The 14,436-nt window shown below is 39.6% G+C and overlaps 1 protein-coding gene across 1 annotated transcript in view; it reads left to right on the top strand.

The window, feature by feature from the left end:
- The first annotated feature begins 5,677 nt into the window (after positions 1–5,677).
- The window catches only part of LOC109913042 (Na(+)/H(+) exchange regulatory cofactor NHE-RF2), a 111,989-nt gene continuing 103,230 nt past the window's right edge, over positions 5,678–14,436 (top strand). The window contains exons 1-2 of the mRNA XM_020512500.2: positions 5,678–6,578; positions 8,358–8,585. Of these exons, the coding sequence (XP_020368089.1) occupies positions 6,369–6,578; positions 8,358–8,585 (438 nt within the window). The 5' untranslated portion in view covers positions 5,678–6,368. The remainder of the gene's footprint in view (positions 6,579–8,357; positions 8,586–14,436) is intronic.

The raw sequence follows: 14,436 nt of genomic DNA, 5'->3' as shown, positions 1-14,436 counted from the left end.
CATATATTATCAACTTTAATTAATTAATTCACCTAGTATGTCACATTAGTGGTATTGCAAATGAATTATTTAAAGATAATTGTCAAAAATAGAAACAAGTAAAACAATTAGATTTAACATTAGCACAAGTCAAAACTGTGAATAAAAAGAGAAAATTTGTAAATGTCAAGAGTCTCAAATAAAATAGAAGTGCCGAAAATATGGAATAATTCCATGGGGAAAAGATAGAGCACTGCTTAAGCTGCAGATCCTTCTTCAAACAGTTTGACTATAAGTGTATATATGAATTGTGCTTTGCTCTGCCTTCTCTCTTTACAGATTCTACATGCTGTGCACCACCAGTATTTTCTTTGGCACCTGTGTGTATTAGTTTAAGAAAGAAAATTACCCCAACAATGGATCACCTGTTAAAGTAAAACTACGAATAACGGTGCCAGTACGCTTCAGTGTCACATGAACTCCAGTACTGCTGTCCTGCCTTTTGCTTCCTTATGTATAATATATAATGTTTGTGTTACTAATTTATTTAATTGCCTGACAGGGAAGCAGTTGATGCTGGATCTGGTCTGGGGTAGCATTGCTGCAAGCATCAAATAGATGAACACTGTGCAAACATTTGAAGAGTATATGGATCAGTTTTTAGTTTGGACAAGAAGAATGAAACAGATCACATGATAGTACAGCAGATAGACAAAACAATAATTATATTTCTTCAGCAGTTCTTTGGGGAATCTTGTGGAGATATATTGTGGTTGAATTAAAATATTTATTATGCAGATCTTCCTTGGTGCTTACTGAATATTATTTTTCTGGATGAGAGGTTAGACTTGAAAGATCTCACTGCACCATTTTGAAGAAGAGTATGGCAGTTCTCTTGGATGTCCTGGTCAATATCTATCCCTCAACCAACATCACTAAAACAAGTTAGCTGGTACATTTATGTTATTGCTGTGTGTGGGAGCTTGTTGTGCACAGGCTGGCAACTGTAGTTACAACAGTAAATAAGTTTCTAAATTATTTCATTGACAGTAAAACATTTCTGGATATCCTGGTGTCACGAAAGGTACTCTTTAAGTTCAAGTCTTTTTTATATTAGATATTAGAATTTAAAAGATTTCTTTGCTCCCTTTCAACCCGGAAATAATGCCACTTCCTACTACCTAGTGCTCTTTCAACCAACATTTAGAATTTGGCTTTTAGTACAACAAAACAATTGCTTATATAGAACAAAATGTGCTAGAAACTCTCAGCATGTCATACAAGGGATGTGATAACCTGGTGGTATTATTGCTGGACTATTAATCCAGAGATGCAAGTAATGTTTTGGGGACCCAGATTCAAATCCCACCATGGTAGATGGTGGAATTTGAATTCAATAAAAATCTGGCATTAAGAGTCTGATGATGGCAATTGTTGGGGGAAAAACCCATCTGGTTCACTAACATCCTTTAGGGAAGGAATTGCTTTAAAATCCAAATATTCTGGATGTTAAGTAGTCATTTTAAAATATGACACACCTTATCTTTCCACTTAAACAAAACTAATACTGTTCTACAAATCTACTAGTTACAATTATAAAGTTTGAATTGCACACTAGTCTAGTCATTTAATAAACATATCTGCTGCTGGAATTTGAAATTATATGCTGGTCTCCATAATTTTCTTGGACTTGTGTAAGTGATAACTCTCTAAAAATGTTTTAAAAAAGACAATAGTAGTTATTACTTTTCTGTTGGTGCTCTTTTTTACATTAGTTATTTTACACTTAATAGTAAATGTAGTCAAACCGCATATTTTGCACATCCCACATCCAGTTTTACAATAATTGCTATGCTCTGCATATACACAGCAGCAATACACAGTACCAAAAATACATATATGTCTACACCCATTTTAGCTGAGGTCAGATGTTATAAGCTTATTATAGCACAGCCACACTTCTCCTTTACTTTCAGAATTCAGAATAGCGCTTAGGAGCGACCACAAAATTACCACACAGAGGGTGGATAATTTGCCAAATCCAAAATCAAGATCTTGGAACTTTTTATGATCGTCCAAAATCCTGACAATAAATAAGATTCAGAATTAATAAGATATAGGTATGCATTGTAATAACCTTTTGTGAAGTTAGAATGGACAGACTTGTGAGCACAAATTGTCAAATGGCTGCTATTAATGATGATGGAAAGCTGTTACCTTTAATACACTTGATTGCAAATACACGTAACATTAACACACATTTATATAGTGCCTTTAACATAAGCAACATTGTGAAGCATTATAAGAAATTGTATCACAAGTAGGCATGAATTGGATATATTGGGAGGATAATGGCAGAGTGGTCATGTCACTTGGCTATAATTCCAAGGCCTAGGTAAATGCTCTGGGAACTTGGGTTCAAATCTTGCTACAGCAGCTGGTGGAGCTTAAAATTAACTAATTAAAACTCCAAACTTGAAAGTTAGTCATAGTGATAGTGATCATGAAACAACCACTTAGCTTTTATAAAAACCCATCAGATTCATTAATGCCCCTTTAGAAATATGCCATTCTTCCCTTCTCTGGTCAACATGTGATTCCATATCCACATCAATGTGGTTGACTCTTAATTGCCCTATGAAGTGGCTGAGAAAGTCACTCCATTGTACTAAACTGCCACAGATAAATCAGATTCCAATTGATCAAGAAGGAGCTCACCACCACTGTCTTGCTGGCCTTATCAGAAATGACCATAAACCATGAAAGAATTTCTTGAAAAGTTTGCTCTGTTGTTAGCTATGTCTGATATTGTAACTCCTGACAGTGAGAGGAATCACAAAGCTAGTAGGCTATAATACGCTCATACAAGTTCATTGGATTGCAAGACTTCCATTTCCATAGCACCTTTCATGATGTCAAGTTGGCCCAAAGTCCTTTGCAGCTAACTACATTTTTTATGAACTGCAGTTTCTGTTGTAATGTATAAACTTTATACGTACCTTTGGAATTAATAATCTAGTCACAATCTTTGTGTTTTTTCAAACACACCGAGATATAGCTAAAAGCACAACTTACATAACAGATTTATCCCAAGGAGTACATTTCATTAACATCTGTCTACTACAGAAAGACTCCATCAGTAAAGTTTGCCTCTGAACTCTGACTGATCGGAAAGTTTGGCTTGGGTGGGAGCGTGGGAGCAGGCTGAGGACAGGAAGCACCTTCCCATAGTGTTTTTAACCCCCCACCCTTCCTTTAATAAAGATGTTTACAAGTAGTCGGGACTTTCTGGCAGCCATCACAAGACCCCAGTCTTGGAAGCTGGACACAAAAGCCAAAGAATCTTGCAGCTGTGCTTCCATTCCCTATTGCTTCCCTAAGAGGTGGCCTATGTTAAAGAGCTTGAATGGGAGAAACAGCACAATGCAATTGCTTCAGTGGTGAGGCTGGATGAAACATTAACATTGGTTCTCACACATTCTACTTCTCTTCATTACTAATTAATGTGACACTGGGTTGTCCCACTGTCATTAACCCCAATCAAGTTAATTTAATAAAAGAACCCCCTTTCCAAAAGGGGACAAACAGTAAAAATCCTTATCACGTCAAAAAAAGAGAAAATTTTGCATTTGTATCGTCTTGCATTTATATAGCACCTCTCATCATCATTGGACATCTCACGTCTACTGCAAATGAAGTACTTTGGAAATATGACCACTGCTGTAATGTCAGAATCTTGCCAGCCATGTTGCTTACAGCACATTGGCTGAGCCACAGTTGGCATGGAGATACAGCAGAAGTAATTAACTGCCAATATTAATTCTCTGAAAAGTCAGGTATAGACACTTGCTGATAGCAAGAACTGCAGATGCTGGAGTCAGCGACAACACAGTGTGTAGTTGGAGGAACACAGCAGGCCAGGAAGCATCAGAGAAGCAGGAAAGTTGACATTTCTGAAGGTTTCTGAGGAAGGGTCCTGACCTGAAGCATCAACGTCCCTGCTTCTCTGATGCTGCCTGGCCTGCTGTGTTCCTCTCACTCCACACTGTGTTGTCTCAGGTAAAGACACTCATTGGTCAGGGCATTGCTATGGCAACCCAGCAAAGATTTGCAATCTCCATTACCCTTTTGTCCCCAGTGAAGAAGGTGCATGGTTTGTAACTTTGTCTAAGTAAACAAGTTCCTTTGGATCAATATATGTACATTCTAGCACATGTAAATGATCACACTGCGAGCCCAACTGATAATCTTGAATTGGTGCTGGGTGTAATTCTTAGCACAATCTGGGTTATTTAATATGTGTTGTCCAAGAGCAGAATTGCAATTAGATCAGACATGGTGTTCTGAGGCTTACAAGCACAGGTTGGGTTGAGCATGATTGGCAATTATGACACCGGGGATATCCCCCAGTGTTATTGAACCTTTCATTCCTACCTGACAGACCAGATGGGGCTTTGAGTAATATCTCATCTGAAAGATAGTACCTCAGTCTAACAGGTCAGCACTCAATATTGTTTTAGAATGGCAAAAATGATTTTTGTGCTTAAATCCCAGATTATGATTTGAACTCAAAACCTCTGACATAGAAACAAAATAAATTAAATGAGAATGTTATTTTTGGCATTGACTAGTCATTGGACTCAAAATGTTAACTCTGTTTCTCTCTCCACAGATACTGCCAGACCCATCGTATTTCTCCAGCAGTTTCTGTTTTTGTTTCAAATTTCCAGCATCGACAGTTTCTTGTTTTATTCTCCTTTTCCAAGGACGCTGGGCACAGATAAGACTGCAGAAGTGAGGGAGGCAGTTCTACTCACTGACCATGCACAACCTCTAACATACTCCAGCTGCTGCATAACCAACGATCTGTGTATGCTTAGCATTATATACACTGTACAGCACAAACCACAAGCCCATATGCACTCCCTAAACTTTATCAGTTTACCCTTGCTCGGATTGATTGGTACCTCAGTGGTTAGCACTATAGCCTCACAGCACCAGGGATCTGGATTTGATTCCAGTCTCAGGTGACTGTATGTGAGGAGTTTATACATTCTCCCTGTGTCTGTGTGGGTTTCCTCCCACAGTCCAAAGATGTGCAGCTTAGGTGGACTGGCCATGCTAAATTGCCTGTAGTGTCCTGGGATGTGTAGGATAGGTGGATTAGCTATGGTTATAGGGTAGGGGTGGGTCTGGGATGCTCTTTGAAGGCTTGGTGTGGATTTGATGGGCTGAACGGCCTGCTTCCACACTGTGGGGATTCTGTGATTTCTTATTTCTAAGCCTGTAATGGAGTTTTGTACAGAAGTTAAATGTCTTCCCGGTGATTTCACCACATGACTTACCCTCAGGCCCAAATCATTAGTCAGCCGATCCAAACACCCTTGCACAGAAAGCAAAAAAAAACTCCTTTATCAAATTGGATGATACCAGCCAAACAACCTTCTGTGCCATATTTTAAACCAGCGAAAGAGAAACATTCAAATAAAATTATTTTTAAAATATCATTATTAAACCTCCCTGAGAATTTCCTCTGGGGTTGTACACAACGCTGCTCCGGAGACTTCAGACCAATCCTGAAGTGTTGGCACATCAGTCTCCCTTTCCCTCTAAATCGAATCTTAAAGCTCTGTCTAACTCAGCATTGGTCTGTCCCTAGGGTTGGCCCAATATATTAGGGGAACACCAATTTACCACAGCACTTGCTATCACTTTGTGAAAGATGGGGATGGAAAGCCTGGCTAAGCCAAAGGCTGTGATATGACACCCTGGTTCAAACCTTGCTGTTCTCGCCGGCTTTCAGTAGGTGGCAGTCGGTCTAAATGTAGGGACCCCGCTACAGAACTTGAACTTTGGGAGAAAGAGAGACCCAATTGTCATTGTTTATAGCGTGTCATCGCCGCACTCGGTAGGTACGCCTTGCTGTCGTTTCCAGCGATTAGCATTTTTGTCCCGCAGACTTCATTTAGAATGTGGTTTCGCTCGGCAAAGCGGGGAACTTTTTGATGCAAACGACAGGAGAGGAACAAAAGCCGTTTTATGTGGGTTGCATACACCCGGAGGTTTTTTTTTTGCGCGTTTCTGTGCAGGCTGGAAGTTTCCGAGGAGACTTTGAGGGGAGGTGCGCTGGCGCCGAGTCTCCTTCTCTTCCTTTGGCGTTCCTGGTGGAAATTGAACTCCAAGTTTGGGGAGCTGTCACTGGAACTGAGCGGATACCCGGACTGGGAGCATACAACAGCGCGTAGAGACAGAAGATCACAAACACACGCTCCCGGGAATAACCGCAACGGCAACGAATTAAAAAAAGGAGCAAGTTTATTTCCACCAGAATAACCGAGTGACCCTGAAATTGCAAGAGGGGGACTGAAACGCCCAAGGGGACCGCGAGGATGGCCAAAGACCACCTGAAACCCCGCTTGTGCCATATGATAAAAGGGGAAAATGGCTACGGTTTCCACTTGCACGGGGAGAAAGGCAAAAACGGCCAATACATCCGAAAAGTGGAGCCCGGTTCACCGGCGGAGGCATCGGGTCTTTGCGCCGGGGACCGGGTGGTCGAAGTTAACGGCGAGAACGTGGAGAAGGAGACGCACCATCAGGTAAAAAAAAACAAATTTGGAAACACTCATCGCTTGCGAAGTTTTTATTTAATTTTTAAAGTGCATGCAGCTCCCGTCTTGCGGTCACGCAACGAGTAATCGATAGTTCTCGCAGTGTGTTGGTGAACCTACACGAATGCTGGAAGGGGAAAGGAGTGCAGTAGGATGGAGCTGATCATTGATGCTCCACACTGATCAATCCAAACTTGTCCAGCCACTGGGAAGGTACTGGCCAGAACGCCGGCTCCCAAAGTGGTTCGAGGGTGCTGCATCTGGGACACGGTTTTACAAAGGAGTGTCTGCATAACCTTTATTGATTCATAATTAGAAACATTTTAATACCGAATGAACTGCAAAATGCAGGGGCGATGCGTTTTTGTGCGCTTGCCCCTTGTGTTTTGCTTTAGTATGTGAATCCTATTTGAATATTTAAACGCAGGCAAAGCAACCCTGACCTTGAAGGATCAATAAGGATTGTTTTGACAGTGTGTTTCATATCCAAGCGACGGATGCCTCGACGGGCTTTACACTGAGCCCTTATGGCTTCGTGTGAGATCCCAGTCTAAACTTGAGGGATTTATCAGTAATGCTGGTGTAGCCTCACATCAATTGCACTCGTCGCATTATAGTGCTGGAGAAACATTTCTTTTAAAAAGTCTGTAGGCAGCGGTAAAAAGTGACCTATCATATGATGCCACTCCCAAGTGATACAAACACTTTTTTTTGCATGTTAGTGTCATGTTTCAATTTACAATAAAACCTAAGAGCGCACACATGAGAGGTCATTTCACCCGATTACCAATGTGACATTATCCAGATGCGTGAACTCTAGCCCAGCCAGATTATAACATGCCTGGGTTTATTGTCGATATGGTTCAGTGGGTGGGGGTGGATTAGAAGTGCATTGTGTTTTTTTTTTGAAAAGCACTGTTTAGTAATATTACAAAAGTTTACCTCTTGTGAAGGGACTTTGTTGAAAAGGGCGCTTGTACATGAGACACTTGGTCACGTGATTCTTATTTTCAGGCTGCTTATTTAAAAGTTCAACCGTTGACAGTGTTCCAGCATAAAAATGCCAGGAAAGTCCTGCTCTGTTCACAGACCTCCATTGCAGCAACTTGGTGATGTTGAATATGGTTATACAGAAGTGTTAGAAGCAGGAGAAATTATAAATGGGAAATAAGGAAATACTAGAGACCTAAAGAGAAACTATTTTACTCAATGAGTTGTGAATCTCTGGGATTCTTCATACCAGAGAGTTCCGAATGCTCAGGCATTGAGAGTCTTCAAGACAGAGAGATTTTAATGTTCTCCTTACGGAGAGAGGACTGGTGGTGGTTTAACCTGAGAGTCACCATGCTTCACATGAGGGGAGAGGGATATGGGGCTAGTGCGGAAAGAAGGAATGGAGTTAGAGCAGGCCTGAGGTGCCATGTGGTCTGCTTCTGCGCTTCTTCCTTTTTAAAGTATCTAATTGCAAGGTACATATTAGGAGGAGTTACTGATTTTCAGAGCCAACGTTGAAATTTGATCCAGTTCTGCTTCAAATTAAACAATTCCTGCTCATGTACCTTCCCTAGAGCTTTCACAGTCAGTAAAGCTTTTTGGGCCGATGCTTTGATATTAGCAGAAGCCTCAAGAATTGCACTCATTAGAATTGCTGACAAGCTTCTTGTTTTCTTTTAAAGGTTTTGATGTTGAAACTTGATGCTTAACACAGTGTTTGTTGTAATCAGCGTGCATTTATTGAAAGGCAGTGACCCTCTTTGTCATCACCAGGTTGTGCAGCGGATCAAGGCACTGGAGAATGAGACAAGACTACTGGTGGTGGACAAGGAGACTGATGAATACCTGCGTAATCAACGGCTCGCTGGTACAGAGGACTACGGGCAGAACCTCCCACCAGATAAGACCAAGGACAATGGTGAAGTGTGGAAACCGCAAATAGTTCTGAGCAGTGGTGAGCCTACAAGATTATCAAACAAGTCCATTAATAGCAATAACAAGGTAAGAACCCTTTTGGAAAAAATAAGGTGAGACATGGGAGTTAAGTTGGGCAACTGGGCAATATTTATGAAAAATGAACTTCCATTTTTCTCAATGATTTTTTTAGTGATGGACAATCTCCAGTTGCGTTTGACAAACATTAGAAGGGATCTTTCAGTGTAGAAGCTGCCTAGTATGATGAACAAAGGAGTCAAGAGGTATTGGGGGTAGGCAGGAAAATGGAGCTGACATAACTATTAAATCAGTCATGATCTTATTGAATGGCAGAGCATACATGAGGGGCCAAATAAACTACTATTGTTCCTAATTTATATGATTATATAACTTGCATGCCCAAATTACTTTTCTTATTATCAAAATCTGAATACTAAAACACTTCTGAGGCAATAGCAACTTTCAAAGCTGCAATGTAAGAACTTTACAATGTGTAATATAATTGTATAACAATTGTATACAGGACTGCAAATCGGAGGAATATGCCTAATTTTAGTGGCATTTTCAAATGGAGAGTTAGAAGTAGTGAGGAGAAACCTTTATTGAATCTGTTACTCTTTTTGGGGTGGTATGGTTGACTCTGGCATTTTATTTGGGGAAGGAAAGAAATAATGGCTCAGTGGTTAGCACTGGTGCCTCTCAGCACCAGGGACCTGGTTTCAATTGCACTCTCAAGCAACTATCTGTGTGGAGTTTGCACATTGTCTCCGTGTCTTCGTGGGTTTCCTTCGGGTGCTCCGGTTTCCTCCCACAGTCCAAAGATGTGCAGGTTAGGTGGACTGACCATGCTAAATTGCCCACAGTGTCCAGGGATGTGTAGGTTAGGTGGATTAGCCATAAGAAATGCAGGGATAGAGTCGGGGATTCAGTCTGGGTGGGATACTCCCCAGAGAATTGGTGTAGATTTGTTGGGCCGAATGGCCTGTTTCCACACTGTAGGGATTCTATGACTAAAATATTTTGGTTTATAATTAACCTTTCTCTTCATAATTTAAAAGCATCTAAATGATTTGCTTAGCAGTATTTTGCTTTCATGACAAGTATGAGTTTCTCGTTGTTTGAACCATTCTCATTTTAAGCAATGAGCAACCAGACCTCAAGAGTTTAATGTATTGTGTGCAATTGGCAGATTTGTATGAAAATCGTAGTGGTGCATGGAGGGGAATTTAAGACGACAACTGTCACACTCTATATGTAGCACGGTATACATGTAAACTCTATGTAATATGATAGAATGCAGGCTTGGGGCTACAGTTTTTTATGAGCGACTGATTCTTTGGAAGATGAAAAAAGTTGCAAGGAACTTTCCTTGGAAAAAAGAAAAGGCAAAGCCAGAGAAGGGTTAACATAAAGCTATTTTAGCAGATTTTCTGAAGTTGGGGAGCCACTCCCCTTCTGTCTTCTTTGCAACAAGATTATAAAACAGGAGAAACTTGAATGAAGGCAACAAGTAGGAAAAATTGTCACAGCAACCTCAAATCCTTCTAATGAGTATTGTTATTGAGAAAATGCGTTCTTACATTACCTTTTCATTGGGAATTTTGGTTCTGCATTTGATTGACCTTTGATTTGTAATTGTACCTTTTAATATACTATACAAATGAAACAGCATTTTCATCCTCTTGAGCATAAAAGCTTGGGATTTAAAAAAAATCTCATCCTCCTTTTCAAATCCCACCATGGTTACATTTCTCCCTATCTCTAACTTTCTGCAGCCGCACAGCCCCCTGAAATCTTGTTACTTCTCTGTGAGCGTTCTGAATTTTAGTCGTTCCATGGTTGCTGACTGTGCTTTTAATTGTCTGAACTCCAAAATTCCCTTTCCCCAGTTATTCTTCTCTTTACTCCTCGTCTCTTTTCAGCAACATTCCTTAGCACCTGCCTATCTCCTCATGTTCCAAATTTTGTTTGATATTTGCTCCTGTGTACCCAGGAGGGGCAACTTTCAGCTAAGTGATAGCTGTTGTTGATGACTATCAACTGCAAATGATTCAACATTTTTTTCTTATAATCAATCTTTTCATTAACATGTGCTAAGCATCAGTGTTGCTAATCTTGCTGGCTATGCCTGTTGCAAATCGCTTCATGACACTGCTTATCTGGGACAGTGCCATGCAATGCTACACACAGAACATTATTTGTGCAGACTGAGTTTGAGTTGGCATGAAGCCAGAGAAATTATGCTGTCCCTGTTTCCAGGAGCATATTTTGATTCACTTGTGTTTCACATTGTGTTTCTTTTTGCTGTCAAAAAATGTTGTCAGATGTTTGTTTGAGCTTCTGTAAAACAATAAAACCTGAGAAAGCACTTGCATATTATCTTTTGTAATGCCGTAGTTCCAGAAAGCATATTTATACAGTAGGCTTTCCTGTAATCTTTTCTATACTTAGGTCATCTACAAGATAGTGGTTTTTTACTTTTTTATTGTTGCCTAGTTGGTTTCTGCTGTGTTCCATAATTTTTCACCATCCTGGCTGTGTGTTGTATACTTTAGGATTTGTTCCTAGTTTGTTGGGCATTGCTTATTATTTTGACTGTTGGATATTCTTAAAGATTTTGTCTTGATGTCTACAAAAGCTAGCCATTTCTAAATTTGAGTGTAGTGCAATGGTAACCGGTGGCTGCACAACCGGAGATGTGCATCAAACATAAAGTGTATCCAACATTGCCCATAGCCTGTGAACAAGTATAAAATGAAAGAAATGCATTTTTGTGTTCAATTTTATTTAGTTAAGACAATGGTACTGTTTTCCTATTTAGTGTTAGTTTTCAGTTTAGGTGTTTGCCAATAAGTGCAAATGAAAGGACTCAGTTGGCAGTACTCTCTCCTTTGTTCTGGGTTCAGGTTTCTCTTTGGTGATGCTGACATTCTGTACCGTACTGAGGGGTGCGGCCCTCTTTGAGTAGTCATCTTGAGTAAGAAATTAAATTGAGGCCCTGTGTGCTCTTGCTGACAGAAATAAAAGATCCTATGCCACTATTTTGAAGAACAACAGAGGAGTTCTCTCCGGTATACTCATCAATAATTACCCCTCCACTCTCTACCTAAAGCAATAATCTAGCAGCTATCATGTTACTAAATCTGGGAGCTGGCTGCATGCAAATTCTGCCATCACATTTCCTGTATGACAACAGTGACTACATGTAAAAACAAAAAAACAACTTGGTTGGATGTGTGATGCTTTGCTACACCGACTATGAAAGGTACCTTTTTATCAATACTTGAATTCTGCATTACGTTTGCTCCATGCAGTCTTGTTACTGCATTGTCTTCAAGGAGATTGTAATATATGTGCATACAATTGATCCCATCTATTATTTTCTGGTCATTTTACATAGTACCATTAATATCCAGACAAATTGGAGCTCATTTCCTAGGGTTTGAGGCCAAGAAAGATTGAAATTAGGCAGGACAGTGAAGACTTAAGTATCATTAAAAGAAATAATCATGTATATCACGGAATAGGATGGAGACGGTATCAATGCAAAGAAACTAAATGCCAGGAAAATTTAAATCAATGTGAAGTGTCCAAAGCATAAAACAACAGCCAGGGAACTAAATCTCATGTTTCTATAACAAAAAGTGAAGGAATTAGAAGTAAAATAGGAAAACTGAACAATTTAGAATGGTTTTCCTGTTTTCTGTTAACTTCTTCTGCTTTTTTGACCATACTGTCCCAGCTGTGGGTGTCAACTACACACTGAGATAGTGTTCATGATGGTGAGTGTTGGCTTTTAATTTTACCACAAGAGCCATTAACTAGGACCAGTCTGTGCTCAGGATATTTAACAAAGTGGTCTTATTTAATTGGCATAGTCAGAGTGTGCTCTTCTCACCACCTCCTCTACACCCCCAATCCTCCTGCATCACTGCACATGTATACAATCTTTACTTTGCTCTCATCATTTTATGACACTTCTTAAAACTTACCTTTTATTGACCAAACTTTTGGCTATTCGCCCTAAAATTTCCATGTGATTCAGTGTTAAATTATGCTTTATAATATTCCTATGAAATGTGTTGGGATGTTGAATTGCATTAAAAATGCTAGAAATTTTGTCATTGACTGACTCCCTTATGAAATCCATAATTTTCCTTGTGTTCAGTTTGTTTGCATCATAACAGACTGCAGCAGTCTATCTAAAACTAGACATTTGGCAAATCATTGATTTTTATATGGTTGCAAAATTTAACAGCATATTCAACATTCATCTTTTTATATTATCCACTGTTGCTGAGTGACTGTAAGGCCTCTGTCTTAGGCAGAAATAGGTTCTTGTTCGACAAGTGAATCGTATTATTGGGAATAGATGTGAGTGTGGAATTTGAAATGTAACAGGTCAGTAATAATCTTATTGTACAGCAAAGCAGGCTTGAGGAACTAAGTGATCTGCTCTGTTCCTATTTCATGATTCACGCAACCCTTTGAAATAAAATGCCTGTCACTGTGTAGTGAAAGGTTGGCGTTGAAGAGGTTGATAAGCTATTATGCTTTGCGTGAAAGACATTTGCATTTACATATGGTCTTTAATGACCTTTGGCTTCCCACAGTTGCTTTACAACCAATCAAGATACCTTCAAAGATGTTGTAACACCAAAGACCGTGGCATTCAATTTGCATCCAGCAAGATCCCACAACCAATGATGTGGTGACGAAAGAATTTGCTTTATATGTGAAGTTGGTTGAAGGATAACTATTGGCCAGGACACCTGACAAACCTCACCTGGACAGAAAGTGCCATGATGTCTTTTGTGCCCAACCTAAGAGAGAAAACAGTTTTTTTTTGTTTAAACTTTTTCTGAAGAAGGGTCTAGACCCGAAACGTCAGCTTTCCTGCTCCTCTGATGCTGCTTGGCCTGCTGTGTTCATCCAGCTCTACACCTTGTTATCTCAGATTCTCCAGCATCAGCTGTTCCTACTATCTCTGTAATAGTTTTTTGTTTAATGTCTCGCTTTGGAATCTGTATCACAAGCAATGTGCTGGGGAGTCGGATTTGAACCTACAACTGTCAGATTCTATAGAAAGAGTACTGCCCATTAAGACAGAGCTGAGATAATCCCTTTTGGTTCAGGGGATTATATCCTCACGTTTGTGGAATTTTTACTGAATTTGTTTTTTAAAAGACCAATGGAGAAAATTAGTCATTGGAAACCTGTTGTAAAATTGTAAAGTTGTCTATTTAAATTATATTCAAAAGTAATGAAGGTTATCAACTAGCAGTTGTTCTTTGTAGACTATTGAAGGAAGGAAGTAATTTGTGGAATTGAATCCACATTGTGTGCAAAGTGTTTAGCTACCAAGTAATGTAGGTAACCATATAATACAACAATATTTTATTACATTTTAAGATCAAACAGCAACAAGATTGTAACTAATAAGTGTTGGAAATATTTGACAGGTCAGGCAGCATCGGTGGAGAAAACAGCATTAATGTTTCAGGCTGATGAGTAATTGTCTTTGTTACAGTTAACATTCATAGATCAAACAGATACTGATACTAACATATTTTGATGTGCTGGTTAAGAATTTACCAAACAAATCTGGTGATAGTTAAAGGCACCTGTTTTCAAACTTCCACAGAGATCAAATCCAAACAGACAAACCAATAAACAGGAAATAAAAGCTCAAGTAGAATTATGTTGTAAATTCAAGGATCATGTTGTCAAAGTTACTCACTTGGATGAAGAACAATTGTTATCAAGAGAACAAAAACAAAGTTGCTGGAAAAGCTCAGCAGGTCTGGCAGTATCTGTGAAGGAAAATGCAGAGTTAATGTTTCAGGTCCGGTGACCCTTCCTCAGAATCATTCTGAGGAAGGGTCACCAGACCCGAAACGTTAACTCTGCTTTTTCC

This window comes from Rhincodon typus, chromosome 21 (assembly GCF_021869965.1).
Source record: "Rhincodon typus isolate 14 chromosome 21, sRhiTyp1.1, whole genome shotgun sequence".
Lineage (NCBI taxonomy): Eukaryota > Metazoa > Chordata > Chondrichthyes > Orectolobiformes > Rhincodontidae > Rhincodon > Rhincodon typus.
The sequence above is the reverse complement of the archived record's forward strand: the minus strand, read 5'-3'. Positions and strand labels throughout refer to the sequence as shown.